Source organism: Schizophyllum commune (genome assembly GCF_000143185.2).
Source record: "Schizophyllum commune H4-8 unplaced genomic scaffold SCHCOscaffold_9, whole genome shotgun sequence".
Taxonomy (NCBI): domain Eukaryota; kingdom Fungi; phylum Basidiomycota; class Agaricomycetes; order Agaricales; family Schizophyllaceae; genus Schizophyllum; species Schizophyllum commune.
Window position 1 is genome coordinate 1993482 of NW_026089546.1, and position 25603 is coordinate 2019084.

At 57.3% G+C, this 25603-nt stretch overlaps 12 protein-coding genes across 12 annotated transcripts; 6 read left to right on the forward strand and 6 right to left on the reverse strand.

Annotated features, from left to right (window-relative positions):
• Nucleotides 1–569: 569 nt before the first annotated feature.
• On the forward strand, nt 570–1453 carry SCHCODRAFT_01182581 (mitochondrial 54S ribosomal protein YmL38/YmL34). The gene is made up of 3 exons (XM_003029469.2): nt 570–607; nt 661–1026; nt 1078–1453. The coding sequence occupies exons 1-3, from the start codon at nt 581–583 to the stop codon at nt 1084–1086; spliced, it is 402 nt and encodes a 133-aa protein (XP_003029515.1). The 5' UTR covers nt 570–580; the 3' UTR covers nt 1087–1453.
• Nucleotides 1326–5338, reverse strand: SCHCODRAFT_02704108 (uncharacterized protein; the record flags this gene model as incomplete). Its single annotated transcript, XM_050346983.1, has 6 exons — nt 1326–1442; nt 1498–2666; nt 2718–3116; nt 3197–3339; nt 3386–3486; nt 3542–5338. 6 exons carry the CDS (start codon nt 5336–5338, stop codon nt 1326–1328), a joined length of 3726 nt encoding a protein of 1241 aa, XP_050198975.1.
• Nucleotides 5339–5744: 406 nt separating this feature from the next.
• SCHCODRAFT_02635626 (HbrB-domain-containing protein) lies at nt 5745–7353 on the reverse strand. The gene is made up of 2 exons (XM_003029873.2): nt 6845–7353; nt 5745–6800 (listed from the first exon to the last, which is right to left on the reverse strand). The coding sequence occupies exons 1-2, from the start codon at nt 7325–7327 to the stop codon at nt 5973–5975; spliced, it is 1311 nt and encodes a 436-aa protein (XP_003029919.2). The 5' UTR covers nt 7328–7353; the 3' UTR covers nt 5745–5972.
• A 743-nt stretch (nt 7354–8096) lies between these two features.
• On the forward strand, nt 8097–8460 carry SCHCODRAFT_02635629 (uncharacterized protein). The gene has a single exon (XM_050345875.1). The coding sequence runs from the start codon at nt 8106–8108 to the stop codon at nt 8292–8294; it is 189 nt and encodes a 62-aa protein (XP_050198976.1). The 5' UTR covers nt 8097–8105; the 3' UTR covers nt 8295–8460.
• A 103-nt stretch (nt 8461–8563) lies between these two features.
• SCHCODRAFT_02635630 (uncharacterized protein) lies at nt 8564–10369 on the forward strand. Its single transcript, XM_003029470.2, has 5 exons — nt 8564–8658; nt 8708–9182; nt 9283–9431; nt 9488–9757; nt 9814–10369. The coding sequence occupies exons 1-5, from the start codon at nt 8621–8623 to the stop codon at nt 10115–10117; spliced, it is 1236 nt and encodes a 411-aa protein (XP_003029516.1). The 5' UTR covers nt 8564–8620; the 3' UTR covers nt 10118–10369.
• A 694-nt stretch (nt 10370–11063) lies between these two features.
• On the forward strand, nt 11064–13517 carry SCHCODRAFT_02510129 (cytochrome P450; the record flags this gene model as incomplete). Its single annotated transcript, XM_003029471.1, has 14 exons — nt 11064–11196; nt 11257–11319; nt 11371–11405; nt 11460–11513; nt 11562–11599; nt 11649–11692; nt 11750–11818; nt 11919–12123; nt 12177–12430; nt 12482–12542; nt 12596–13140; nt 13192–13240; nt 13292–13320; nt 13369–13517. 14 exons carry the CDS (start codon nt 11064–11066, stop codon nt 13515–13517), a joined length of 1728 nt encoding a protein of 575 aa, XP_003029517.1.
• Nucleotides 13518–13609: 92 nt separating this feature from the next.
• On the reverse strand, nt 13610–14376 carry SCHCODRAFT_02586685 (uncharacterized protein; the record flags this gene model as incomplete). Its single annotated transcript, XM_003029874.3, has 2 exons — nt 14014–14376; nt 13610–13948 (listed from the first exon to the last, which is right to left on the reverse strand). The coding sequence occupies exons 1-2, from the start codon at nt 14041–14043 to the stop codon at nt 13610–13612; spliced, it is 369 nt and encodes a 122-aa protein (XP_003029920.1). The 5' UTR covers nt 14044–14376.
• A 509-nt stretch (nt 14377–14885) lies between these two features.
• On the forward strand, nt 14886–15551 carry SCHCODRAFT_02510818 (uncharacterized protein; the record flags this gene model as incomplete). Its single annotated transcript, XM_003029472.1, has 3 exons — nt 14886–14994; nt 15047–15320; nt 15446–15551. The coding sequence occupies 3 exons, from the start codon at nt 14886–14888 to the stop codon at nt 15549–15551; spliced, it is 489 nt and encodes a 162-aa protein (XP_003029518.1).
• Nucleotides 15552–15594: 43 nt separating this feature from the next.
• On the reverse strand, nt 15595–16122 carry SCHCODRAFT_02510254 (uncharacterized protein; the record flags this gene model as incomplete). Its single annotated transcript, XM_050343233.1, has 2 exons — nt 15595–15936; nt 15985–16122. 2 exons carry the CDS (start codon nt 16120–16122, stop codon nt 15595–15597), a joined length of 480 nt encoding a protein of 159 aa, XP_050198977.1.
• Nucleotides 16123–16145: 23 nt separating this feature from the next.
• Nucleotides 16146–20581, reverse strand: SCHCODRAFT_02511160 (TPR-like protein; the record flags this gene model as incomplete). The annotated part of the gene is made up of 13 exons (XM_050343247.1): nt 16146–16805; nt 16882–17088; nt 17138–18049; nt 18100–18464; nt 18515–18915; nt 18972–19129; nt 19174–19358; nt 19408–19648; nt 19702–20062; nt 20112–20197; nt 20247–20297; nt 20348–20405; nt 20457–20581. The coding sequence occupies 13 exons, from the start codon at nt 20579–20581 to the stop codon at nt 16146–16148; spliced, it is 3810 nt and encodes a 1269-aa protein (XP_050198978.1).
• A 372-nt stretch (nt 20582–20953) lies between these two features.
• Nucleotides 20954–22364, reverse strand: SCHCODRAFT_02670756 (uncharacterized protein; the record flags this gene model as incomplete). The annotated part of the gene is made up of 3 exons (XM_050346621.1): nt 20954–21207; nt 21262–21472; nt 21525–22364. 3 exons carry the CDS (start codon nt 22362–22364, stop codon nt 20954–20956), a joined length of 1305 nt encoding a protein of 434 aa, XP_050198979.1.
• A 793-nt stretch (nt 22365–23157) lies between these two features.
• On the forward strand, nt 23158–25132 carry SCHCODRAFT_02635644 (uncharacterized protein). Its single transcript, XM_003029473.3, has one exon. It carries the CDS (start codon nt 23251–23253, stop codon nt 24889–24891), a length of 1641 nt encoding a protein of 546 aa, XP_003029519.1. The 5' UTR covers nt 23158–23250; the 3' UTR covers nt 24892–25132.
• The last annotated feature ends 471 nt before the right edge of the window (nt 25133–25603 follow it).

A 25603-nucleotide genomic window follows, 5' to 3' on the forward strand; every position in this document is an offset into this window, starting at 1 on the left:
GCTTTTACGTGCGAATGAGGCCGCGCCTCCGCCTTATGTTGAATCCCTCGCGGCTGTCTCCCAGGTCGACCAGATGCGAATCGAAGCTGCAGAGCGGGCGTGGAGCGGAAGCACGCGCGACCGAGTGCCCATTCGATGCCTTGCCCACGGTTGTTGTCCGTTAATGTTGGGTTGCCTTCTCTGGTATCAAAGAAGGGCTTCTTTGCTGTATGCGGGTATATTGCGCTCGCCATGCACCCAGGCGGCTTTCTAACCATGCGAAATCGCCGTGAGACGGAGGCCGGACGCAAGCGGGCCTCGCGGGATTGTTTGCTCGATTGTCCCGTTGGCATGCGAATTGTTGAGAAAAAGACCACACGAATGAGGAGACAGTACTACATGCATGCAAGCATGCTTTTCAGCTCTAATCGCCGACGGCCTGCAAAGATACCGTATCTGCATCCAGAAAGTTGAACTTTTCACGTGATGCTGCCTTTGTCTTCCGAGAAAGGTAATTAGCGGGGCTATTCGGACGCCGGTCCGGCTCGAGCGATCAACGCGCCGAGGTCGTGAGAATTTGACACCGGCCTCACCTTCCGCGATGATCCAGCTCAAGAGCCTGCTAAACGTGCGCGTCGCAGCCCCTTCACCGCGCTCGTCGATGCTAAGACAACACTTCAGTGCATAGACAACTCCGGCGCGGTCGTCGTTGAGTGCGTTAACGTCCTCAAGAACAAGGTTAACAATGGCTGGGGCTCCGTCGGCGACGAGATTGTCTGCGTCGTAAAGCGCGCGCGCCCGGTGTCCGTCGCGGCGCAAAACTCGGTGACGGCGGTCAAGGTGCGCCGAGGAGACGTCCGGAGAGCAGTCATTGTGCGGACACGGAAGCAAGTACGTCGACCCGACGGGCGTATGGTGCGCTTCGACGACAACGCGGCGGTCTTGTTGAACAACAAGCGGGAAATGTTGGGCACGCGGATAGCGGGTGTGGTCAGCGCGGACTTGCGAAAGAAGGGGTGGAGCAAGATTTTGAGCGTTGCGCCAAAGGTGCGTGGGTTGCATATGAAGAGCGGGATTGTTTGCTCACATACTTCCCAGGCCGTATGAGCCTTGTCCGGCTTCCACCTTCCTCTCGAGCAGCATGTGCTCTGCTACACACCGGCAGGACCGTCGTCGGCAGACGTTGGTCCGGAATAGACCTTCTGCAATGCATCCCATTACGCTACATCGTCATACTAGGTTCCCGTCCATCCTGGAGACAATTGCCATGGTCTACCAACGACCCTCCTCACTCTGTTCCGTGTCCCTGATATGCCGAAGACCTGCGTCAAGACAGCCCATTGTCGTCACCGTTCGTACGCTTTCCTATCCCGACTACGTATGTATTCTTCGATCCACTCCTGATCCTGACCCATCTCTGCGAAGAACTGGAGTTCCAATTCGTTGTGGCGCGCTCTCTCTGCCTACTCAGCGACTTGTCAGCTCCCTCCTACCTGGCTGAACAAGGTCAGGACGTACGATGTATTTGACGAGCGCGTCCACCCCCTCGATGACGGCGGCAGGCATGGCTTGCCGTATGAGGTCGAACGTTTCTGGCTCCCCGAGTCTATCCATGTTGGCTGAGTGAATGTCCAGATGCAGATCCTGTAGCCCACGGTTCGCACGCGCTTCGACCATTTGCAGGAGCGAAGCCGCAGTAACGCGTAGACGGCCCTTGAGGTGGAGCGTCACCAGGTGGGGCAAGAGGCGGGGTACCCCAGCATCAGTCGCCGCCAATAGCGTCGCGCAGTCGTCGTCGAAGGGTGCGCTGTATCCCAGGTCGAGCTTCAGGACCTGGAGGCTGGTGATGGAGAACGCCCAGTCGCGGGCTTGGAAATGGGGATATGAGAGACTGATCTCGCGCAACGGAGGTCGCGTTTGCGCATAGAACACTGCGAGAGCATCTCCATCTTCGGCCGAACCAGACTCTGGGTCACAATGATATCCATACGATGTTGACCATCTCATGGACAGGAAGACCAAGCAAGGTGTCATGAATGACTTCATGAAGATCATCGGAACGCACCCCTCATCGAGGCTGATGTCGAGGTGCAAGTTCTGAAGACTTGGTAGGCGGATCGTACCTGGCAGTATGGCTTGGTTACTTCGATCTCTTGGTGCCATGGGCGAAAACTCCAAGGTGACTAGTGCGGAGCAGTGCGGTAGGATTTTCGCGGCGAAGAGTGCGATGGACCTCAGATTCATCCTCTCAAACCGATTCCACGGCAGGATAGGGACATATCTGTCCTCGGCGATGTCCTGCAGGATTGCGCAACGTAGAGCAGGCGCATGCTCGAGCACCCGCCCTTCGGATTCTATGAATGTGAAACCAAATGCGTTGCCCATGACTGTGTGCAGTCGAGTGAATGTGACACCTTTGGTGGCTTTGCTGAATCCAGGATATCGGATGTCGACGCTAGTCCACCGGTCGGGGTGCTGTAGTAGGAGAGGGAAAGCCACGCCATGAGGGTTCGTGGAGTCCACGTCGTTGTAGAATTGAACGGCATGCGAGAACGGGAGACCTTTGGAGTTGCGCAGATACAGCTGCAATCTTGCGCGAAGAGCGTCTGGACGTATGTGCTTTCCACCGTACAGACCCTTGCTCATTCTTATATCTGTCCACAGGTGAGGCGTGTCGTGAGCGATGTCTGGCAGAGGGTCAATGGATGAAGTACGACGGCAAGCCCGAAAACACCCACCGTGCCACCTCTTACATACTGCACCGAGAATGAGAGGCATACAGCTGTTCTTCGACGTGATGTCGTCAAATTGGACACAACAATGGTTGAAAATCTCCGAAAGTAGTTCCGCAGGTAGATGCCGGATGGGAGCGACGTAGGCCTTCTGAACGTCGACTCGACGCAAGAGACGGCGCTTATGCTCTGCCAACTCGATCAAGACCCTCTGAAGAGAAGCAATGACCGCGTCGACAGAGCTAATGCGGCCCTCTGTGATTTCCCTGGCGTGCGCGACGTCGGCAGGCCCCAGCAGTGCTCCGGTGCGAAGACTTTCCACGTCCGCGAGAGATATTTTCGGTTCGATCTGGATGGAGTTTCCGCAGTGGCAGCATAGACGAATTTGATGGTCATCCGCAAGCTCTGTCGGGAGCGAGGAGGGATGAGGGCAGTTCATAGCAGATTTTGTCTTCGACATGGACGGAAACAACGTGAAAACGTACCAGAGCGCGGCAACGTCCGAGCAGCGACGTGATCACGTGCACAGGGATGTGGGCGCATCCATCGCCAACCGACGGCGACACCAAGGATGCTAGCCGCGATGCATTGCTCCAGAACATACAGTTGGAAGAACCGTACACTGTTCCTGTCATTCATCAATATTGATCCATTAATTGAGTACCCAATTGCACGCTGCCTCATCCCGCCTGCGCACTATCTCCTCCCACTCGGCTATGCGAACCAACTCCGCATCGAATTCAGCGTCTATGGTGTCACTCCTCTCCTGCGCGGCCTAGTCGCATGCCATGTCAGCTCGCTGCCGCAGTTATAGTACAAATACGGCGTACAATGTGATTGAGAAGCTTCTCCCTTCCCTCGATGCTAGCAGCAGGCATGGCTTGCCGGAGGAGGTCGAAGAGTTTCGACTCACCCAGCTTTCTCAAGCTGGCTAGGCGGAGGTCAAGATGTAGGGTGCGGAGTCCGCTGGCCACACGCGCGCGGACCATCTGCAAGAGTAACGTCCCGGAGGCGCAGATCATTCCCTTGAGATGAAGTGTCTCGAGATGAGGCAAGTAACGGGGTATTCCATCATCGAGAGCTGCTAGCATCGCTGCGCAGTTGTCGTCGAAGGGGGCATCACCCAACTCGAGCTTCAGGGCCTGTAGGCTTGTGACAGAGAACACCCAGTCTCGCGCCTGGGAGTGGGGATTGAAGAGACTGATCTCGCGCAATGGTGGTCGCGTTCGCGCGTAGAATGCTGCCAGTGCCTCCCCATCTTCGGCAGGTCCAGTTCCAGAGTTGAAGAGTCCAAAGGGCGTGTGCCATTCTATGGACAGGGACTCGAGGCAAGGAGCTCTGAATGACTTCATGATGGCCACCGAAACGGATATAGTCTTGAGTTGAAGATGGCGCAGACTCGATAGATCGACAGAGTCTGGCAGCGTGCGCTGCCTTCCGTGCTCCACCAAGAACTCCAAAGTAGCGAGCGTGGAGCAGAGCGGAAGGATTTTCACAGCGAAGAGTGCGCTGCTCCTGAGCCTCATCCACTCGAACCGATCATAGGGAAGGCCAGGGATGCGCTTGTCCCGCGGGACATCTTCCAGAATTGCGCGGCGTAGAGCGGGAGCACGTTCAAGCATCAGCCCTTCGCTTTTCATGAGTGCCATGCCAAAAACATTGCCTATGACTGTATGCAGTCTCGGGAATGTGACGCCTTCGGTGGCTTTGCTGAATCCATGCTGTCTAATCTCGACAACCGTCCACTGATCAGCATGCTGTAGTAGCAGAGGGAAAGCGACGGTATGAGGGCTTTGGCGGCTCATGCTGTAAAACGCGACTTCGCTTGAGAACGGGAGACCCTTGGAGTTGCGCAGATAGAGCTGCAACCTCGTGCGAAGAGCGTCAGGAGGTATGAGCTCTGCGCCGAATTTAGACCTCCTCAGACTGACGTCGGTCCACAGGCGTGGCGTGTCGTGCGCAATATCTAACGCGAAGCCAACTTCAGAAGCAGTACGACCGAGAGCACGCAGGTACGCACCGTGCCATCTCTTACACACCGTACCGAGCACGAGCGGCATGCAGCTTCCTCTCGAAGTGATGTCGTCAAATTCAAGGCAGCAGTGATAGAATATCTCCGAAAGGAGCTCCGCAGGAAGACGCCGGATGGGAGCAACGTAGGCCTTCTGGACGTCGGCGCGACGCAAGAGCCGACGTTTATGCTCTTTCAGCTCTGTCAAGACCACACCCTGCATGACGGCGCAAATATTGCCAACGGAGCACGGGGAGAAGTCCTTCTCGGATGATTGGGCGACGGGCGACATACTGAATTGGGCATCGGCGTCGTAGGTGGAGGCAGAGAGGGGGCGACAGCTGGTGGAGGGGACGGTGCAGCCGTCGGTACAGTCGTGCACCGTGTGTAGCGAGGTAATGACCTCGTCTACAGATGATATGCGGCTCTCTGTGAGTTCCCTGGCGTGCACGACATGTGCAGGCTCGAGCAATGCTCCAGTGCGCAGACTTTCCACATCCGCGAGAGATATATTCGGTTCCATCTCGAGGGAGTACTCGCAGCGACTGCAAAGACGGATGTCATATTCGTCCTCAAGCTCCGTCGAAAGCGATGGCGAGGGCTGAGGGTCGTTCATCGCGAGTTGCGTTTGAGAGCGACAGAAGCAACCTGCAAGCGCAAAACGTCGAGCTCTGATAGCGCGGTCACTTCGGTAGATCGCGCTGACGCCGAAAGACCTTTGAACTGGTGATGGCGAGGAGCAACCTGCAAAACGGCAAAGTCCGGGATTTTCGCGAAGCGCTGCGAACACTGAATTCCATTGAACTTCAAGACACCCAAACAGATGCAAGGAGCTTTACTAGCCAGTCAGAGCATTTTACACGTGGGGGCTCATATAGCAAGAAGATGAAGCTGGTGAAGGTGATTCGAACGTGTGTCGCATTGACGAGAATCTGGAGCGCACCAAGAGGATGTGTTGAAGAACCCTGCTGCGAAAGTTCAAGAGAGAGAGTATTTGAAAGGGACAGTACATCCCTCTCAAGTGCGCGGTCAGTCGATGCTTGTATTGGGCAGCAGGCTGTCGCCAGTTCGGACGATTGCCTGGTTTAGCAGCAAAGCCTTCCTAAAACAGAAACAAAGGATTTGCCTCCGGTCACAAAACTAATCATCACTGCAGTCATTAGTATCATTAAACTCGTAAGCAACGTATAGTACGATGTAGGATACGCATAGGATACGCAAGTCGAGACCGGAAACTTCTATTCACTGTGTTAGGTCGGCCTTCGACGAGTGCTTGCCTCAGTCGGCGTCGATGCGTTCATCCCAACCATCCGCTCGACGACAGCCTGCGCGGAATCCCAGTCCATCGGCTCATCATCGTCCTCCTCCATCCCGCGGATCTCTTCCTTGCCGCCGCCGAGACCCCAACCGCCGACGCTGGCGCGCACGTCTGGCTCGGGATCCGGGCTGCGAAGGGAGTCCAGGAACTCGCGCTCGCGGTCACCGCGTGGCGTGAGGCCGCTGATGGTGGCCGTGTCGTCGGCACCGTCAAGCGAGAGGTTCTGCCAGTTCCCTGGACGGCGGCCGACGCGGCCTCGTCTGTCGCGCGGAACGCCTCCGGCGAGGAAGGAGCTCGGCGCGCCGGCGGCGGTGGGGTGCGCGTGGGTGTGCGGCGCGCGAAGGGCGCGAAGGAGGTCTGTGATGGCAGACTCGGCAGGGGAGGGCGGTGTCGGTGGTGCGGTGAGGACGCTGAAGGTGTTCTGCGGACGAGCGCGGGCCTGTGAGGAAAGAACGAGGAGCATCTGTTGGAGGCGGGGTTGTTGGTAGGATGGGCTGGCCAGAGGTGCGTCGCGCTGGGCCTGGATGCGTGCGTGAAGACGCGGGGCAAGCGGGGCAATGACGCGGTCGCGGAAGGCGCGGAGGGCGGCGGTGCGGACGTCGATGGAGGGTAGGTTGCCGGAGTTGAGATTCGAGGCAGACCCGGTGCTTTGGTGGTGGCGCGTCGGAGAAGAGGTGCGGTGCACTTGAGAGGCTTTGGTCTGCTTGGGTGTACGGTAGAGGGAGGACAGAAGAGGGTCGGTTTGGAGAGGTAGGAGGACCTGGGATGCGTTAGTCAACGTATGGCGAAGGGTAAGCTACGCACTCCTTCGACGTATGGGAGGACCTGGTCCCAGAAAAAGCCCCAGATCTCCACTACGCGGACGAGCAGCTTGTCGTCGTCAACGCCCACGAGTTTCGCGTTCAGGGTAACCATGCCCGAGGCGATGAGTTCGGTGAGGTCATGTTCCAAGGTGGTCAAGGCCTTGGAAGGCGCGGCGGAGACGACGGTCTGGATATGGCGCTTGACGAGGACGTTGAGGTCCTCGATGGGGATGCGCAATGGCTCGCCATTGAAGAGCGGGAGGACGTGCACGTGTAAGGTGCTCCACGGGTCTGTAGCGCTAGTGCTCGCGGCCGGTGCGGGGGCGGGAATGTTGGCCGTGGCGACGGCGGGGGCAGCGATGGCAGCGGCGCCGGCGAGGCCTGCAGGAAGATGCGCAAGGTTGCCGAGGCGATGCATCTCGCGGGTGACGAGCTTGGAGTCGTAGGTGCGGCCGTAGGGGCCCTTTGCAGGAGACGCGGCCATCGCCGAGGACTGGTCGCTGTGGTGGTGATGATGGTGGAGGAAGTGAGCGGGGTGGAAGCGGTTGTGATGGTGCGCGTGCGCTGCATGTAGTTTGTCTGCCAGCGCGCCGAGGCCCCGGGGCCCCGTGCCCCGCTCCTTCTCGCCTCCATCTGGCCCTCGCGCGACCTCCCCCAGCTCGGGTGCCTCCGCCGCACTTGTCGAGAGGAAACGTTTCCCACTCGCTCCGTCAGCTGCTACCCTCGGTCCATCAGTCGAGGCGCTTCGCTTGCGCGGAGCTGTTTCCACTTCGAGAAATCCCGTTGAGTCGCCCCGGTTTGGCCAGGGGTGATCTTCGCTTGAGCGCCGGCCTCGGCTTTGCTCATGCGATCGACGTGGACTCGGCGGCCAGCCTGCCATGTTCGTGCTCTGGAGGAGGGGGGACGCAGGTAGGAAGTTATACTGCACGATTTGTAATTCAAGGAGCCCGATATCGACCGCCGCTCTCGCCGACGGACGCAAAGGGAGGCACGTCGCTAGACCCGCCCCGTCGTCCTTTTTAATGGGGCGGGTGCACGCGGGTACTAGCATGTCATATCAAGGTCATGTACGCTCTTACAAACTAGACGCCTCTGGCGCCTTTGTACTTTATCAGGCACCTATCTATACGATCAGCCAGCCAACCAGCACCGATGCAGTGTCTTTCCCATGACATGGATAGAAAGGTCACGAAGGCCCGCGGGAGAAAGACATCTTGCAATGACGCGAACGGAATAGGATGTCTTATCATTGCGCACCGTTTATGACGAGTCAAGACTGGGCACGGATTGGCAGTACGGCCAAGAGGGCTGCCAGCCGCGTCAGCTGCACCCTGCGCGCCACAATAATCGGAGGATATCGCGTCGAGCACGGAGTTGAGGTCATCAAGGCCGCATTCATTGCGATGGTTGCTGCCCGGGTCTGCCGAAGGTGTACGATGGTAGTACGCTGACGCGACGCTTCGGCAGGTTGCAGCTACACGGGGCAGCCGAATGGTTTGCGTGCTTTATCCCAGTGCTCGCTGGATGGATAACCTTCAAGACACGGAAGATTAGAGAGTAAATTTGGGACAAGCAGACAGACGATACACCTCACGAGCAGTAAGCGCTAGTAGGCAGCGACGCGGAATGGCAAGAACCAAGATGAACGTGAGCTTGCCGAGAAGCGGATTGGCGCGGAGGTACGGCCCGACGGCACCTCTCCGCTTCGGTCACGTGGTACTTATTTTCCTCTCCGCCACCTCCACTTCCCGCCTGTCCCATCTCCAGACGGGACTCTATGTTCGCCCCTGCTCGCAGAAATGCGGGCTTAATACCGTGCGTAGCATGCAAAACAGAAAGAACTTCGGTACTTACCATATCGCAGGTCCCTTGTGAGGCCGACGGACTTGTACCGGCATTCGTCGATCCTCCAGGCGCACGCGTCCCTTGTCACTGGATGCTCATCCCATTCCTTCCCCTCCCTGAACCCCTCGCCCATACTTCTGCACCGCTACTACTCTACGCCTAACACCGACCCCGCACGGCGCGAACAGCGAGACTCAGCACCCAGCCCTACCCCGCAGGCCAAAGAGCCGAAGGTCGTCCTCCGTCCGGGCCCTATCAAGCCCAATTCGTCCGCGACGAAGAAGGCTTCCTCTACCCCTTCCTCCAGTAAGAAGGACACCAATGACGCCTCACATTTGCATCCCCCACCGCCTCCGTCTCCGCTGCATCCGCACGACGTGAAGGAGGCAGTCGCGCAAGATCTGCAGGAAGCATACGTCCACGGCGTCTTCAAGCCCCCTCCGCCGGATGCCAGCACGTTGGGCAAGTGGTGGCACACAATTGTACAATATACGGTGAGTGGTTTTGGCCTGGATGGCGCTGGTTTGTCAGAATGATCTGCCTGCGTTTCGAGTGTTTGTGCGGTGACGACACACCTGCTGACGAGTCGCGCAGAAATTCTACTATAATGGTGTGAAGATGGTGGCTACGCGTGCGCCGCAGGTGCGGGAGATTCGTGCACGGTTGAAGGGGACGGCCCCGGGACCACCGCCGACACGGGCGGAGGTGCGGATGGTTGCGCTGCATGAACAGGATGTGAGGAAGTACGTGTCAATGTGGTGCTCTTCGCTTGGAAGACTGACTCAGGTTGCTTGCTCAGGATGGTACCATTCATCATGATCGTGATTATCGCGGAGGAGCTCATCCCCCTCGTCGCGATTTGGGCACCGTGGATGCTTCCTTCGACCTGCGTGCTGCCGATTCAGCGCGCGCGCATCATCGAGGGGAAGCATCGCGCTGCTGTCGAAGCCAGTGCGCGCTCAGGGTCCACCTTCGCTGAGCTGCGAGCTGCAGCTAAGGGCGATCCCCCGCGCGTTAGCCTGGCCGCACTGTCGACCGTTCCGCGACTGGCGCAGACGGATTTATGCAGGTGGGTTCGCTGCATATCGTAGGGTCAAATCGCTGTGTTGACTGCTTTGCGTCCAGGATATTACACACGTCAGGCTTTTTCCCGCGGAGGAATATCGAGAAGCAGCTGCGCGCAGTGGCTGCAGATGACGCGCTCCTCATCCGCGAGATCTTGCCTACGAAGCGTGTAGGACTGACTGACGAGGAGCTTGCGGACGCGCTGGCAGACCGCGGCATTCCGCATGAGGGCCTCCCGCGGAAACAACAGGAGAAGCTGCTATTGACGTGGCTGGAAGATGTGGCGCGGTTTGCAGAGCAGCCAGAAGAGGGACTGGAGAGGCGGTTGTATCTCGTGCTGGGGTACAAGCCGTTGGGCGCGTAGAGGTGAAGGGGCGGTGTGAGGGCGGTATGGGACAGCATGGAGGCCACTACTTATTATATAGCACGTCCTTGGAGTATGTATACTGGACTCGGAGGATATTATCCCTTCTCCCTTTGTGCGCTCTGCCGATGTCAAGGGAGATCGACGCGCGTAGGTGGACAAATAGAGTGTCAAGGGAACAAACACTGCCATTTTGGGATCAAGGATTCAGACCTTCGGCTACTTCCGGATGTTCTTGCCCTGGACTGCCATCTCCCTCCATATGACTGTGCACTTGCTTGCTGCAAGCCTTCTGCATATACATTCGAGTAACATGGAGGCACAGGGTGATCTTCCGCAACACAAATTCCAGTCTCAACCCCTCGACTTGAGTTGCTGCCGCTTGCTATTGCTTGACACGAGCTTGTACAGCTTGAAGGACCCTTGCTGTGTCGATTTCATCGTCAATCCCAACACCTCCATTGGTACTCTTGTACACGAAGGCCGGCCTTGCCTATCCGGGGGATCACCTGCGCGGTGCATCCATTCCAACGCTCTGGCCCGGGCACGCATACCGATTCCATCACGCCGCCCGTGCCATGCTCGCCTGCACGAGCGCTTTCGGACCGCTAACGTTCCAACTCTGTCAGCGCTGCGGGTGAAACAGACCGAAAACATCCTCGCTGGGATGTGTATGGCCTCGCAAGGCGTGTATACCATACCTTCCGAGGTAGGGAAGGCCGTCGTTGCTTACCGAACTACCGCGAGCTCGTCCAGCTCTATTGACAGTGCACCGTGTTGTCATGTGCGTATAATGCGCGCCAGTATCGGACAATCGACAGCAGGACCTCGTGGGTGTGTGTGGGAATAGGTCTCCACCACCGGTCGGTATACTTATAAGTGGCAAGAAGCTCGCAAGTTGGAAACTTCACCTCGTCCTTTGCGCGCTTGGTAGGTCGTCCCGGTCATGCTCACCAACGCACTTTTTGCTGTGGTCGCTTTGGCCGTCGGCCGCGTTCTATGGCGCGTCCTATCGCGTTATCTCCTGCGAAGCTCGCTGGACAACATTCCTGGACCGCCGCCCGAGTCCATCTTGTCGGGTGAGCGAGCTTCTGTCAGTGCCATTGTGCGCGAGGCTAACCACGTGTCGACTGTTGCAGGCAATTTTCGTCAGATGTTCAGTCCCACCGCATGGGCGTTCCACGACAAGCTGGCCAATGAGTGTACGTCTTGCGAACCTTTCTGTGGTATTGACTGACGCGCTTCGTTGCTAGATGGTCCTGTCGTGCGGACAACTGGCCTCTTAGGCGTGCGTTGGTCACTTTGAAGGGCGAATCAAGGAGTTCAATAATATGCGCTACAGGAGAAACAGCTCTACGTCTCCGACCCGAAAGCACTGCATCATATTGTGGTCAAGGTTTGTCGCCAGTCTGAAGAGATTTGACAACCACTGAAGCTATGGCAGGACCAGAACATCTATGAGGAACATCCTCAGTTTATCTCGTAGGCTGCTCGCTGCCACCCTGGTTTCTCGCGGCTAATGATGCGATAGGACGAATACTGTAGTCTTTGGAAAGGGGCTCTTGTCAACGCTGGGTACGCCCTGAGCTCCCTGCGTCGTTGTACTCACTGATGAGAGGACGACTCGTGAAGGCGAGGATCACAGGCGCCAACGCAAACTCATGAACCCGGTTTTCTCTACCAGCCATATACGGAGCATGAGTACGTCCGCCATCAATACAGAGCATGCACTGTACTGACCTATTCCCCAGTCCCGATTTTCCAGGACGTCGTTGGTGCTGTGGGTGCTCTTTTGATGTAGCATACTCTGCGCTGCTCATTTGTGCTCAGCTTCGGACGTCGCTGGAGACGCTGACCGAGGATGGTCCTCGGGAGATCGACATGCTGGAATGGATCAGTCGTACTGCTTTGGAGCTCATCGGTCGTAGTGGTCTAGGTCACTCCTTTGATGACCTGACAGTGGACGCAACCCCGCATCCGTACACCGTCAGCATCAAGGAGCTTGCGTGAGTCTTGCTATACCGCACATATCTGTTGCATACTGACCTGACGTTCGCAGTCCGGCCATGTTCCGCGTATTCTTCTGGCGCGTCTATGTCCTTCCTCATGTACACAAGCTCGGTCCCGCCTGGCTGCGTCGCCTCGTCGTCAATGTGCTCCCAATGCGCCGTGTGCACGATCTGCGGGATAAGGTGGACCTGATGTGGGCTAATTCGAAGGAGATCTATTCGCGGAAGCTAGAGGCGCTCCGCCTGGGCGACGAGGCAGTGACGAAGCAGGTTGGGCAGGGGAAGGATATTCTCAGTTTGCTAAGTACGTGTCAACCTCCCTATGGATAGGTGACTAAACGCGGTCAACCTCTAGTTCGGGCGAACATGAAAGCAGAGGATCCCTTAGACGAGGACGAGTTGCTCGGTCAGATGTCGTGAGTTTCGGCCACTTCGCTCGCTTCTCCTTTTCGACTGACCTCAAACTCAGTACAATAATTTTCGCCGCCATGGACACCACGTCGTCTGCGCTCTCGCGCACACTTTCGCTTCTCGTTCAGCACACGGATGTCCAGGAACGGCTACGCGCCGAAATACGTGCGGCTAAGAAAGACCATGATGTGCTTTCGTACGATCAACTCGACTCGCTCCCGTATCTGGACGCCGTGTGCCGGGAAACTTTGCGCCTGTCCGTCTCAATCGTTTGCTACTCTCAACGTGTGCTAAAGGCTTCGACAGCTTCCCGCCACTGCCTCAGCTTCTGCGCCTGTGAGTCATTCGGCTTGTTCTTCTGTGCCGTTGACTTAACAAGACCCAGGGCCCGCGAGGATGTGGTCATGCCCTTTAGTCGCCCGATAGTCGGCATTGATGGGAAGACGATGAACGAAGTTCATGTACCGAAGGATACTCCCGTCATCATCGCTATTCAGAACGCGAATAGGGATCCCGACATCTGGGGAGAAGATGCGAAGGAGTGGAAGCCCGAGCGCTGGCTTCAGCCGCTTCCTGACTCCGTCGCGGACGCACACATGCCTGGTAAGATGGAGATTTATGTTCGAGAACATCATAGCGACCTAAAGTCTGCAGGTGTCTACGGCAACCTCATGACGTTCCTTGGCGGTGGCCGTTCGTGCATGTAAGCCATGTTCCCTTGTTTCCTTGTTGCGAACACTGACACATCGTCAAGCGGGTTCAAGTTCTCGCAGCTCGAAATGAGTGAGTCTTGGTGTCTGCTCACTTGATCGGAGCTAATTCTTTCGTCAGAGGTCGTGCTGGTTGAGCTACTGGACGCTTTCAAGCTTTCGTCCAGCGACAAGGACTTGAAGTGGCGCATGAGTGTCATCGTCTCTCCTTACCTTCAGGATCAACCGGAGCGCTCACAGCTACCTATCGTGCTGTCCGAGGCTCCCTAGCTCGTTTTCCAATGGATGTCGCTATCGTGCAATATGTACCTTTGCTCATCCAAGTGGATGTAATTGCACTGTGTATTGTGGTCTTTCCGGGGCTAGAAAGGAAGCAATCCGTGCTCCTCGGCACCGAGAGCTCGGCTCGCCTGTCTGTTCACTTCTTCAAGTTTAGCCGCGAGCTCCTCCTTCTGCTTCCTCCTCTCATCGTTCTGCTTCAAGATCAGCATCCTCTCCTTCTCCAGTTTCTCGTACATGTCCTTATCCTCGCTGCCCAATTTGGCCTTGATATCCTTGTAGTACTGGGACTGGCGCTGATGAGCCATGGTCCACTCGAAGCGAGACCGCTTAGGACGACGGTGGCGTTCTTCGGCGCGCAGTGCCTGTATGCGCCGTTCTTGGACCCGGTGAACAACGCGAGCGAGTGTATGGGCGGTATACTGTAAAAAAACCTCGAAGGCGAATCAACGACACAAGTCCCCGAGTTCGATGCAAATCGACGCACATTGTCGGTGAGTCCGGTCAATCGACGCATACGATCGAAGTGCTTGTCACATCCACGTGTTGTACTAAGACCGTCCGCATGTTGGGAGCGACCTTAGCGGTGGCTGGCGGCGGGGATGTGCAGTCTGCAGGGACCGGACAGCCGTAGGTTCTATGCTAGAAGCTGCCTTCTGCATGGGGATGTCGCCCCTCGGAGCGCCTTCCTTCTCACGTAGCGGCTAGCAAAGCGGCCTCAGGGCCGCGCACCCTGCCCCTCCTGAGAGGGAGAAGCGTGCGAGGGACGGAAATCAGACCCGTCACAGCGCTGGTCACGAAGGGCCCGTCCCCAAGCCTTGAATTTCTGCTCGACGCCATGGCGCGCGCGCGCCTCAATCTATCGCCCGCTACTCACCTACAGAGCATCAATGCTGTTGGGATGAAGCAATACCTGCCGACGGCTTTGACGGTCAAGTAATCCCCAGCGGCCGAAGTTCAACATGTCACGTGGGACACAAGGAACTTGCCGCTCGTTGAACCGCCCATCAACTGTCGCGGCCCGCCGTGCCCCGCCAAAAGGATAAGCCGAGGACGATGGACTTATGCATCATGAGCCTTGATCGCATGCGTCGATTGAGTGCACTCGTCAATACCGTGCGTCGTTCTCGAGCAAATCGAGGGACTTGCGTCGTTAATTCGTTTCGAGGTTTTTTTACAGTATACCGCCCATACGAGTGGATATCGAGGTTGAATTATATCGCGACGCATATATATACTGTGAACTGCTGATTATCTACTCTGTGTCGGAGCTTCGCCCCTTTCCAAAAGCCGCTGTCATCGACCTTTCATACTGAGAGACGGTCGCACCCTCATCTGTTCTTACCAAGATCCTTCACGATGTACGACCCCGTCTTGAAGGCATCCTCGATTCCTTCGTTGACAAGGCGGATTCCGCACCCTGTTGACCCTGCAAAAGAGCGCACGTCTGCTGCTTTAGCTAGTACAGGTGCGTACTTTAGCTAGCTCATAGAGGATGAACTGAATGACTTGCTAACAAGTCGGACTTCAGTCCGTTGGCGTTCACTTATGCACGCTCGCGCCGCATACACAATCGTCGACGATCCATTGGCACGAGATAGACGAGGAATGGTTCTACATCCTCTCTGGAAATGCTAAGCTCGTTCTGTACGACTCCGATAGCAAGACGGAGACAGAGCGCGAAGTTGGACCAGGCGACTTCGTAGGCTGCAAAGCTGGAACAGAAGGCAAAGCAACGGCGCATGCGTTCAGAACGACAGACGAGGAGATGAAGTATCTCTGCGGAGGGACTAAGTGCGATCTGCTTTGCTGAGGCTGTTTCTTTTGCTGATTACAGGTTGGTGGCGCGCAGAGCTCCTATGGACATAGCTCACTATCCTCAGTAAGCCACTCGTGCAGATGACTACAAAAGCTGACAGCTGCGAAAAAAGGGACAACAAATTCTTCTGGATCAACCGCACTAACGGCGACATGACGTGGGGTGACTCCGAAGCGCTGAGCAGCAAGCCTCCCGCGAGTGCATGAAGCGGCGGATTACAGATGTATGGTCATTTAAATGTACAAAGTATCATTGCGTTCCATCCTGGCCGGCCAATTTGGCACGGACGACTGCCAGTGCTTGCCATCCTCTCGGATCCTGTGGCGATAGGCGAAGAGCTCTCTGTGCGAGGCGCAGAGCATGTACGCTGTCCTCGCTCGATCCCGCAACCGCACGCAAAGCGAGGGAGTACGCAACGCTGCGATTGAGTGTGCTTGCCTCGGTTTCCGGCTCGGCGTCCAGGACAGCTGCAGCAGAAGCAGGCTCCCCGAGTTGCAACTCAATCTCCGCCAAGCGGTCCCGTGGTATGCGTTGCGTAGGCTCTGCATGTACGGCTCCTTGAAGGAGGGATTGCGCCTTGCTCGCGTTCCCCTAGAATACAACTTAGCATAATCCGGTAGGCTTCGTCGATGGACGTACCTGGCCAAGATAGTGATTAACAAGGAGCAGCTGAACGTCGTGCTGAGGATCAAGTTGTAGGCGCTTGTCGACCGGAAGAGCGAGTATCTCGGTCAAGGCAGCATCGACGAGACTATCATCCTCCGTCAGGATACCCATGCCCGCCAGCGTATTGATCGCGATCAGGTTCTCAGGATCAGAAGATATACTGCAAAAGCTATGATCAGAAACACTACGAGCTCTATAGTCGACGGAACGCACCAATCGAGGAGCTGCGCCTTCGCGCTCTCGCGACCCTCTTCTGTACCAAGGCTCCACAACGCTTGTGCAAGAAGCACCGCGACATGCCCTCGTAAAGCCAAATCCTCTCCCGCTTCTTCCAAAGCACCTTGAAAGGCCTCCAGTGCGCCTTCCAGCTCGCCGAGCTGCATCCGCGCCAGGCCGATGCCGAATCCGGCCTGCACTCGCAATGTAGTGACCTCGGGGCCTTCCCCTCCTTCCAACAGACCGCTGACGGTTTCCCAGCCCGCGACGGCCTCTGCAGGAGCACCTAGGGCAAGTTGCATTCGAGCACGATTTGAGGTCGCGATAGTGTACTGCCGCTCGATGCCCGAGTCTTCGGTCTCCTCGTATAGGGCTTCGAGCAAGTCTACCGCGCGCCCCGCGAGGTCCGCGCCTCGTTCGGCATGCCCGAGGGCTTCGTGGACGAGAGCTGAGAGGTGTAGACCGGTAGGGTCGTTTGGCCGTTTTTGCAAGTAGCGCTCGAGGACATCGAATACCGGCAGAACTAGATCGGGGTTTGTTGTTCCACTTGCTTTGGCACGCAAAGTAGCGTACGTGCGCTGCGCGTAGTAGAGATCTGTTGAAGGCTGAGGCAATGTTAACGATTATGAAGAGGCTAAGACTGAAGCAACGTACAATGGTCGCCGATAAACCGACTGCATGCTCCAGCAACGTCGTAGCGTCCTTCTCATGGTCGTTCGCGATCGCAACCATCGCCTGGCCGATCCAAGCCAAGGTGTAGTCCGGGTCAAGTACCTGCGCTCTATACAAAGCTTCGTTGGCGAGTTGTACATCGTCATGGTGCAGATAAAGCAGCCCGAGGCGTGTCCAAAGCTCGACGTTCTGTCGGTCGATAAGCGTAGATCCCTAGTTGAATCACAACGACGCTTACCTTGTTGTCGATGTCCAGGGCCCTGATGTAGCAATGCTGAGCCGTCTTAGGTTGCGACGTGAAATGCGCGTCGCCCAGATACATCCAGTACGTCTCGTTCGCCGGATCTTCACGCAGACCCGACGTCATGCACGACAACGCGAGCTTTTCTGCCCTCGCGCCTACTGAAGAAGAAGATGGCAGCTTGGTCAACCACGAGCGAAGCGCCGTGCCCAGGTCGAACCAAGCGCTCGCTCGAGCGACCTTCTCCGTAACGTTCAGGTCCACGCGCAAGTCGTAGGCCAGAACGGCGATCGTCGCGGCGTCCACGTTTGTCACATTGGTGCGGCCTGAGATGTACGGCGGCTGCACGATGCCTTCGAGTCGCTCGTGCTTGGTGTCTTCCAATAGCATGAGGATATCGTTGAGAACCGACAGGACAATGTGGGGGTCGTCGAACGCTTCGCGCTCCGAAAGCGCGAACGCCGCATCGCCCACCACCTTCCACGCAACAGCGCGGAAGCCAGGGTGCTCGCGGATGACCTTCATTGCGTTGATGGCCGCCTGAGCGAGAGATTCCTCTGACCGCGCGGTGAAGCCGCCTGCAGCCTCCGATCGACCGAGATCAAGGTAGGTCTGAGCGAGGGCTGCAACCACGCCTACTTCTCCGGGTTGACTCTCCAGGATGCCCTCGAAGACAGCGACAGCCTCCGCGAAGTGGCCTGTCTGTCGACGCAGGTCAGCTATGAGGTGCTTGCAGACCCAATCGTCCGGCGCCAGTTCCTGTGCGTGCTCGAGGGCTTTGATAGCGGCGGCATGACGCCCTGCTTTGCCGTACGCCTCGCCGAGGCGCACCCATAGCTGTGCGTCATCTGGATGTGCACGGAGAGCGATCTGGAAGGACTGTATAGCGGAAGGGTAGTTGCGATGGACCTACAGGATGATTAGCACGAGCACAATGCATAGAGTAATGGTTCACTGACAAGGTCAACTACGCCGATCGCTTTCCATGCCCACGCATTGGTCGGCAGGAAACGCTTTGCGGCAGCACCACTGGCGCCAACACCAGCGTCCAAACCTCCCTCGCCCTCGATTGTTCGTCTTGCAACGACCTCGACAAGGTCCCATTCTCCTTCGTCCGCGAAGGCTTCAGCGAGCCGCCGTCCAGCCTCTGCCTCGCGCGCGTCGAGCTCGAACGCCTTCTGAAAGCACTTTGAGGCACGCGTCGGATCCGGCGGCGACGCGCACTCGCTGTAGTAGATACCCAACGACGTGAAGGCTGGTGCATACGATGGGTTCTTCTTGAGCGCTTGTATGAAGTTTGGATAGCACTTCTCGCGATCGTCGCCTACCATAAGATAAGCGAGGCTTCATGTTGATACAGAAAGAGAACCTTACCTCCCATGTCCCAGTAGCACTTGCCGATGCGCCACAAACATCTGGCTTGGTCGAGTTCGCGGCCTTCGAGCCCATTGAGCGTCTCCTTCACCTCCGAGAGTGCCTCGACAGCGCCTGCAAGGTCACCCTGTTGGCTCCGACACCAAGCCAGCTCTTCCTTGGCGCGTAGACCGTCGTCGAGATCGTCGGGGAGGATGGAAACGACCTTGTTCAGACATTCTGCTGCCTCGTTCCAGTTCTGGGCAGCCTCCAGGACGTATGCTCGTCCCATGAGCGCAGGAACGTTGAGGGGGTCCTGCGATAGGACATCATCGAGGATGGGAAGGGCGCGAGCATGGTGCTTAGGAGGGAAGAGGTGGACAAGTGAGGTGGCAAGTACGACGTTGAAGCCCATGCGTGTCCTAGATGTATAGCGGTCAGTGAACCACATAATCCAGTTCTCCGACGCATGACATACCTTGCGGCTTTCTTTCCGTAGTTAGTCTCCACTCTACTCACCAGCTCGAGGCCGCTGCTGGATGTCTTCGACGCCTGAGCCCAGTCTTCTTCATGCAGGTATATGTCGGCTATGAGCCGACAAGCAATTGTCGAGTCGGACAGCGACGCGAAGGCGTCCTGATGATTTAAGCGGGGCCACAACAGGGATATCATGAACATACCATGACCAGATCGAAAGGGTCCTCATCCCCTCCTGGGATGGGGGCCTTCTTGACGTCCTCATCGTCTTCCTCTTCCTCTTCGAGAGGGATGCCAAAGTATGATAGGTAGCCCTTGATCATAGACCCGAGCGGCAGCGTAGGGAAAAGGCGCAGATATTGACGCAGCGTATCGTATTCATACTCTTCTGCATGAAGAGTGAGCTATTTGAGAGCAAGAATCCCGGGCCAACGTACCTACAGTTGCGCAGTCCTTTAGCTCAAGGTACGTCGTCCACGCGAGTTCGTCCGGAACTTGCAGAACTACGACACCGTTGGCCATCTCCTCAACCTGACCGCGTATTTCATCCTTCTCCTTCCCTGCTGGAAGTGCAAAGAGGTATTGCCGCTTGTAGAATAGAACTTTCGACTCCGTCTCGCGACGCAGTTCATCGGAAGTCTTGGGATGGTTGATGATCTCGTTGTACAATGTAGGAAGCTGACGCGCGAAGGTAAGCCACAGGTGGATACGATAACGGGGAGTGTGCGCACCTTCGACGTGCCCCATATCTCACGCCCGACCTCCCTCCTGAGCTGCTCGGGGCCCGCAGCCCCCAGCCGCGTCCGCCGCTTCTCGACCTCGCGCTTGAGTTGCTCGGCCTCGTCTTGCTCCAGAAGCGCGACCATCTCCTCGAGGATCGGTAATGAATTATGCACGGCGCTCTGCGTAAAGAATGTCGCGCTCGACTCGGGGTTGGTGAAGTCGGGCGGTTCCAAAGTCGCGATCGCATCGTAGTAGGGAGAGCCGGGGAGGAAGAGGCCGAGGGCGTCGACGAGCTGCTGGCGCGACCCGTTCGCGCGGCGGATGTCGAGGAACTTTTGGAGTGCTTCTGCGCATTTGGTCGCATCGCCACTTGGGTAGTGTGAGCGTGCACGATCGGTATAAGCGAGGATGGACGTACGCCTTGGCGTGTAGATCGGCGAGCTTGGTGAGGGTGTCAAGGTACTTGTCCGACGCGCCTGTCTTCTCGTAGAACTTGGACAAGCCCTACAGCCCAGTCAGGCCGCTATGCATAAGACAGCATTTGACTACGTACCTGCCATGCCAGTAGCTGTGAAGGGTTGAGGTCGATCGCCGTGCGATATGCCTAGGTAGCGTAAGTTGGTGGCGCGAAGTGGAGGCGGCTGGAATGGGTACTTTCTCGCTGTTATCGTGCTCGCCGAGCTCTAGGCAAGCGAGCCCGAGGAAGACATGACTGAAGGACTGGTCTTAGAGACGCGATGAAAGCCAGACGAGCGCGACTGACGCATTGTAGTTATCCGGCTCGTATTCAAGAACTTGAGAGGCTGCATTCTTTGCATCATCGTACTTCTTCTTGCCCAGGGCGTCTCGCGCGGCCTTGAGCTTCTGTTTGGCGAAGGCCGAAGACATGGGGGACGACGTCAAGAGCGATCACTGTACAAGCGCCTGATGTCAACTTGCTCTCAAGGCGCCGGCGCTTATTTCAGTACACCTTTCCGTCGAAGTTCAGGCAACAAGCCAGCGTATTGTGCGAAAGGTGGGTAGCATTATATGCAGTGCGACTATGTGGCTAGTGTGTGTGTGGTGCCCAATAGATTATAGTAGGGGTAGGTAGTCATGAGAGGTCGTTAGTAGGTAGGTATGACAAGTACACGAAGGGATGAACCTTGCTTCTATGGTATGAACAAGACGGTACAAGTACAACAGGATGCAAACAATTATACAACAGAACCCAAAACAAAGGGAACATGCGAAGCGGGCTAGCGATCCACAAAGGAAGATCTACTTCCTCAAGGCCTTCAGGAGCGCCATGACCCCGTCGAGGCCGAAGCCGTCTTCGGGGTAGCAGACGAACATGGGCTCGTGGATGCTCTCGAACTTCTTGCGGAACTCGAGGCGGTTGAGCAGGCCGGTGGACTTCGCGACCTTGTTGTAGGTGTTCGACAAGGTGTGCACCTTCCAGCCGCTTAGGTTGTGCGTCGGCACCATCGAGTTTGCGGCGGAGATGCCGAAGGTGACGGTGTAGCGACCGAGTTCTGGAGACGAGGTCAGTATACGATCGGACGCAATGTTCAAAGATGGGAACTTACGCGTCTGCTCGCGGTCGAGGTCGCGAAGTGCCGAGTAGATGAGCTTCTCGGACGTGCCCTTGGGCGCGTCGGGGAAGGAGACAGCGTTTTTGATCTGGTAGGAGATGTGGTGCGGGTGCTCGGGGTGGCCGTGCATGTAGGACAAGGACGTGTCTGGTGTCGGCGCGTGGGGCTGAGCGTTGATCTTGGTGAGGATCAAGATCGCAATCGGCTGGTAAGCAAGTTAGCGCATAGTCATGAAGGGAAGAGAGAGATGGACTGACCTTGCTGTTCGCGTCCCGCGCCAGCCAGTACCGACGGTGCTCCTTGTCCAGCCAGGGCACCATGGTGGTGGACGCGATCTGGATACCGTGGCGGTGCTTCTTCCAGTCGTCGATCCCCTTCTCGATCGTGACGCGGTCCTCCTCAGAGAGCTCGCCAACGACCTCGCCGGTAGTAACACCGGCCTTCTCCGCGCGCCGCAGGTTCTTCTTGAGGTCCTTGATGATCTCCTGGTGCTCCTTCTCCTCCTTGCTCAACTTCTTCGTCTCCTCTCCTCGCTTGTTCTTCTTCTCGGGCGCGTCAACGACCTCGATCACCCGGCGCGGATCGATGACATCCTCGTAGATGCAGTGGACGGTGCTCCAGCCGAGCATCTCGCCGAGCGCGCGCTCCATCGCCTGGTCTACGCAGACCCAGACGACCTTGAGCTTCGAGTCGAGGGAGGAGATGTACTGCACGAAAGCGCGAGCGGCTGCTTCGAGCGCGTCGGGAGTACTGACAATCGGGTTGCCCCACGCGAAGACCCAGTTGCCCTTGCGCATGTAGCCCTGCACGGGTACGAAGGTGGACGGTGCTATGGACTTGGAAGCCTGCCAGATCTTGTAGCGGGAGAACTCGAGCCATGCGGTGGATGAGGAGGAGCCGTGGGATGCGACGAGTTCAGAGATGGAATTGCGATCGAATGTGTCGGGGGTGGCAGTCTCCTCCGACGTGTCGTCGTCTTCGAGGGCGTCGAGGGAGAGCTCCTCGGTGGTCTCGTCGGCGGCGAACGCCTTGAGACGGAGGCTTTGAATCTGTGGCGTGTTAGGCGCCGAGCTGGTCATCACAGCAGTTGCCGACATCGTTGAGTGTTGCGGTACGCCTGTATAGACGGGGGAGGGAGGGCTGTGGGGGTTCGATGATCACGAAGCTCATACCAGCTGTTGTGTGCATTTTATAGATGACGCCGCGAAGGTAGGCCGGGCGGTCAAGTGCTGCTATGGTAAGCCCGCAAGCGCCGGGCGGACGACGTCGGCGGGTTATTCTGAGTAGGGCAAGGGGAGGGTCACGTAAGCCGGGCTGACGTGAGCAACCCGCCGTCCACCATTGTTCAAGTAGCGACTCAGCAGCGGCGACCAACCGAGACAGTCCCCGATCGAGGTCCGCGAAGAGATCCGGCTAGGCTTTGAGCGTCAAGAGACCACTGGGAGTGTATACACTGTGTATACTGGCTGGAGAGGTGCCCGAGACGGATGGCTGGCATCCGCGGCGCCGTTACGCGTCGCGCGCCGGACACGGTCCAGGACCATCTGACTCCAGGGAGAAGCCGGAAATGAGAGGCAGACGTTCCGGTAGCTTCCACGCAGAGTAGGCGGCGGCGCCGATTACCAAGCCAATCGTCGAGTCAGCGGCCCCCGCCGGCGTCTGACGAAGTGGAGGAAATTTTGAGCCTCATGACAGAATCCGTGTCAACAGAGGGCGCTCTGAAGTTCGTGTGTCAGCACCAGCCTATCGCGCTTGCGCGTTCACGTCGACGTAGTGCACATTCGGAGTCAATGTCTGAGGCCTGAGTCATCGGCAGGATGAAGAAAGGCGTGACGAAGCTGTGACGGTCTCATTGTGAGAAATTGACCGGTGATAGCCGACAAGAGGTTACTTGCCTCCGTCCACGTGCGAGCCTCCGAACGAACTGCCAGCTGTTGAGCGCGCCTCGACCCGCCTGCACGTAAAGGGGACAGACTCTGCTCTATGACTCCCACATTCTCTTACACTCGTCCACAAATTGTGCACCCCTCGCCGTGCGACCGCGAAGTGCCAGTCGTCGACGCCGCTTCGGGACACTCATTGAATCCCGCGAACCTGACGACTTACCTGCGCTCGAGCTATGTTCCTTCCGACCTGGACAACACCGCGATTCATGGTATACTACCAGTCATGGAGAGCGATGTAGCCTTCTACGATGACCACATCCAACGCATGGAGGAAACATTGCTCAACTTTCGACGTCGTCGAGAGGAGACGAAGACCGGCATCGCGCAGTTGCGTGCCCTCGTGGCGCCTGTGCGTCGACTCCCAAACGAGCTCCTGGGCATGATCTGCACATGCTCTCTTCCGGACGACTGGTTTACTGCCGACAGCGGTAGTCGCCGATTCGGATTCGCGCAGGTCTGCCATGCCTGGCGCGAATTCGCGCTCTCCGAACACTGGATCTGGGCCCGTATCAGCGTTGGCTTGCGCGACTCGGAGAAGCCCCCGTATGTGGACGGCGGATGGAAGGAAATTGTGGATACTTTCTTGCAGCGCTCTGGCACGCATCTGCTAAAGCTGAAAGTGTGGCCAGCGCGCGACCGTGCGCTACCCCCTGAAAAAGGCTTCGATGCACAGGCGATATGGGAAATTGCATCAGAGAACGCCTATCGACTCCAAGCGCTCCACATACGCTTTCAGACAAAGCCAGATGTATATCATCTACCGCCCGCTCTACCTGTGCTCACGACCCTGTATGTGGGCCGTTCGTACGTCGGACCGAATACAGCAGACGCGCTGCCTTTTCGGAAGATTGCGCCGGCTTTGACGACGCTCGGGGTGTATCGCTTTCCCCTCTGGCTCCTCGACGTCGACTGGAACAATTTGCGCGCGCTCATCATGCCGGTGAGCGTCGCCGACTTCGAGGACACCATTCCGCTGCTCAGGAAATGCGGGCGTCTGGAGCACTTGGAAATTGGCTTAGATCTCATCGGTGGGCAGGACCAGATGTATATCTGGAACGACGGCTCCGACGTTGAGCTGCCTTTCTTGCGGAAGCTCGAGACCGTGGGGTCGGGTCTGAGACTCTTACCCTTCTTCAACGCACCCTTGCTAAATGTTATCTACGCCGATCTACTTCTCGACCCTTTCTCGGCTCCTGGTAATCGCGCCCTCGCAAGGGAAGGTCGTACGCATCCTGCGGTAGAGTTCCTCACGTTCAAGGACATCACAGGCATCGGTTCGGATCTCTCACCGCTTGTGCGTGGCTTCCCTCTCGTGCGATCTCTGCGTACGGTGCAGACTAGTTATGGCTGGCCCATACGTCCCGAGCTTCTAAAGGCCTTGGAGGTCTCTGAAACCGGGCCCGTCCTCCTCCCATCTCTCGTCGAACTCGATATCGAGGCGAGTAAACCGAATAGCGAGAGGTGGAACAGGCGATGGCACGAGGAGGTCATTGAGCGCGCGGTGGGGTCTCGGGTCCGGATCCCAGCCGGGGTCAGCGCGCCTAAACTCCAGCGCTTGCGCGTCTGGATCCCGGACGCGACATTCACGGACGCATTCATCGACTTTCTGCTGGGGCTGCAGGACGACGGGGTGAAGGTTGCATTCATGGACAAGCGGCAGATATTCAATACTCCATGACGGAGAGGACAGGCGTAGATGGCTATCGTGTGGGCTTCACTCTCATATTACCAGTCGTGGATGTGGGCAGTCAGTGATCGGTGAAGGCGAAGAGGCGGGGATAGAACGGTACGAAGATTTTGTTGAATGCTCCTCGTGCACACGAACAATGCATGCCATGCGGACTTGGCTATGCAGACCTAGGCATCTTGAGCTTCTGGGTACTCAGGCTCTGCTAGGCGCGGGTAGCATGATTTCTCGCCGAGGCGCGGCCTGCGAAGGGCCGGGTGATGCGGCGGCTTGAGATCGTTACGTGGCGTCGACCAGTACGCTGGGACGGAACCGGTGGGTGATGAGGGATCTTCGCTGAGCTTGAATTTCTTGGAGCACCTTACTGTAGTGGTGCGGGCCATTCAATCAGGCTACACCCTGACCACCGGCGTTATTTCGACGCCCGCAGAGCCCACCGAAGACTTTTCTGTATTCCTTTACCTATCGTGGCGCATCACGGGAGCGACTGTGCAGAGAAATTGGGCTCGCTTAGAAGGAGGTAAGAAAGTGCAATAGACACCAGTCACGGGCGATACCACCCAGATTCACCGTCGTCCGCCATTATCCTGAAGCTCAAGTCGAACCTCCCACCGCTCGGCGAACTCCGTGCTCGTGGGAAAATATGGCACGTGTTATTCGCTGTGGGCGTCTCCCACGGTCTCGATTTATGGGCGCCGCTGGC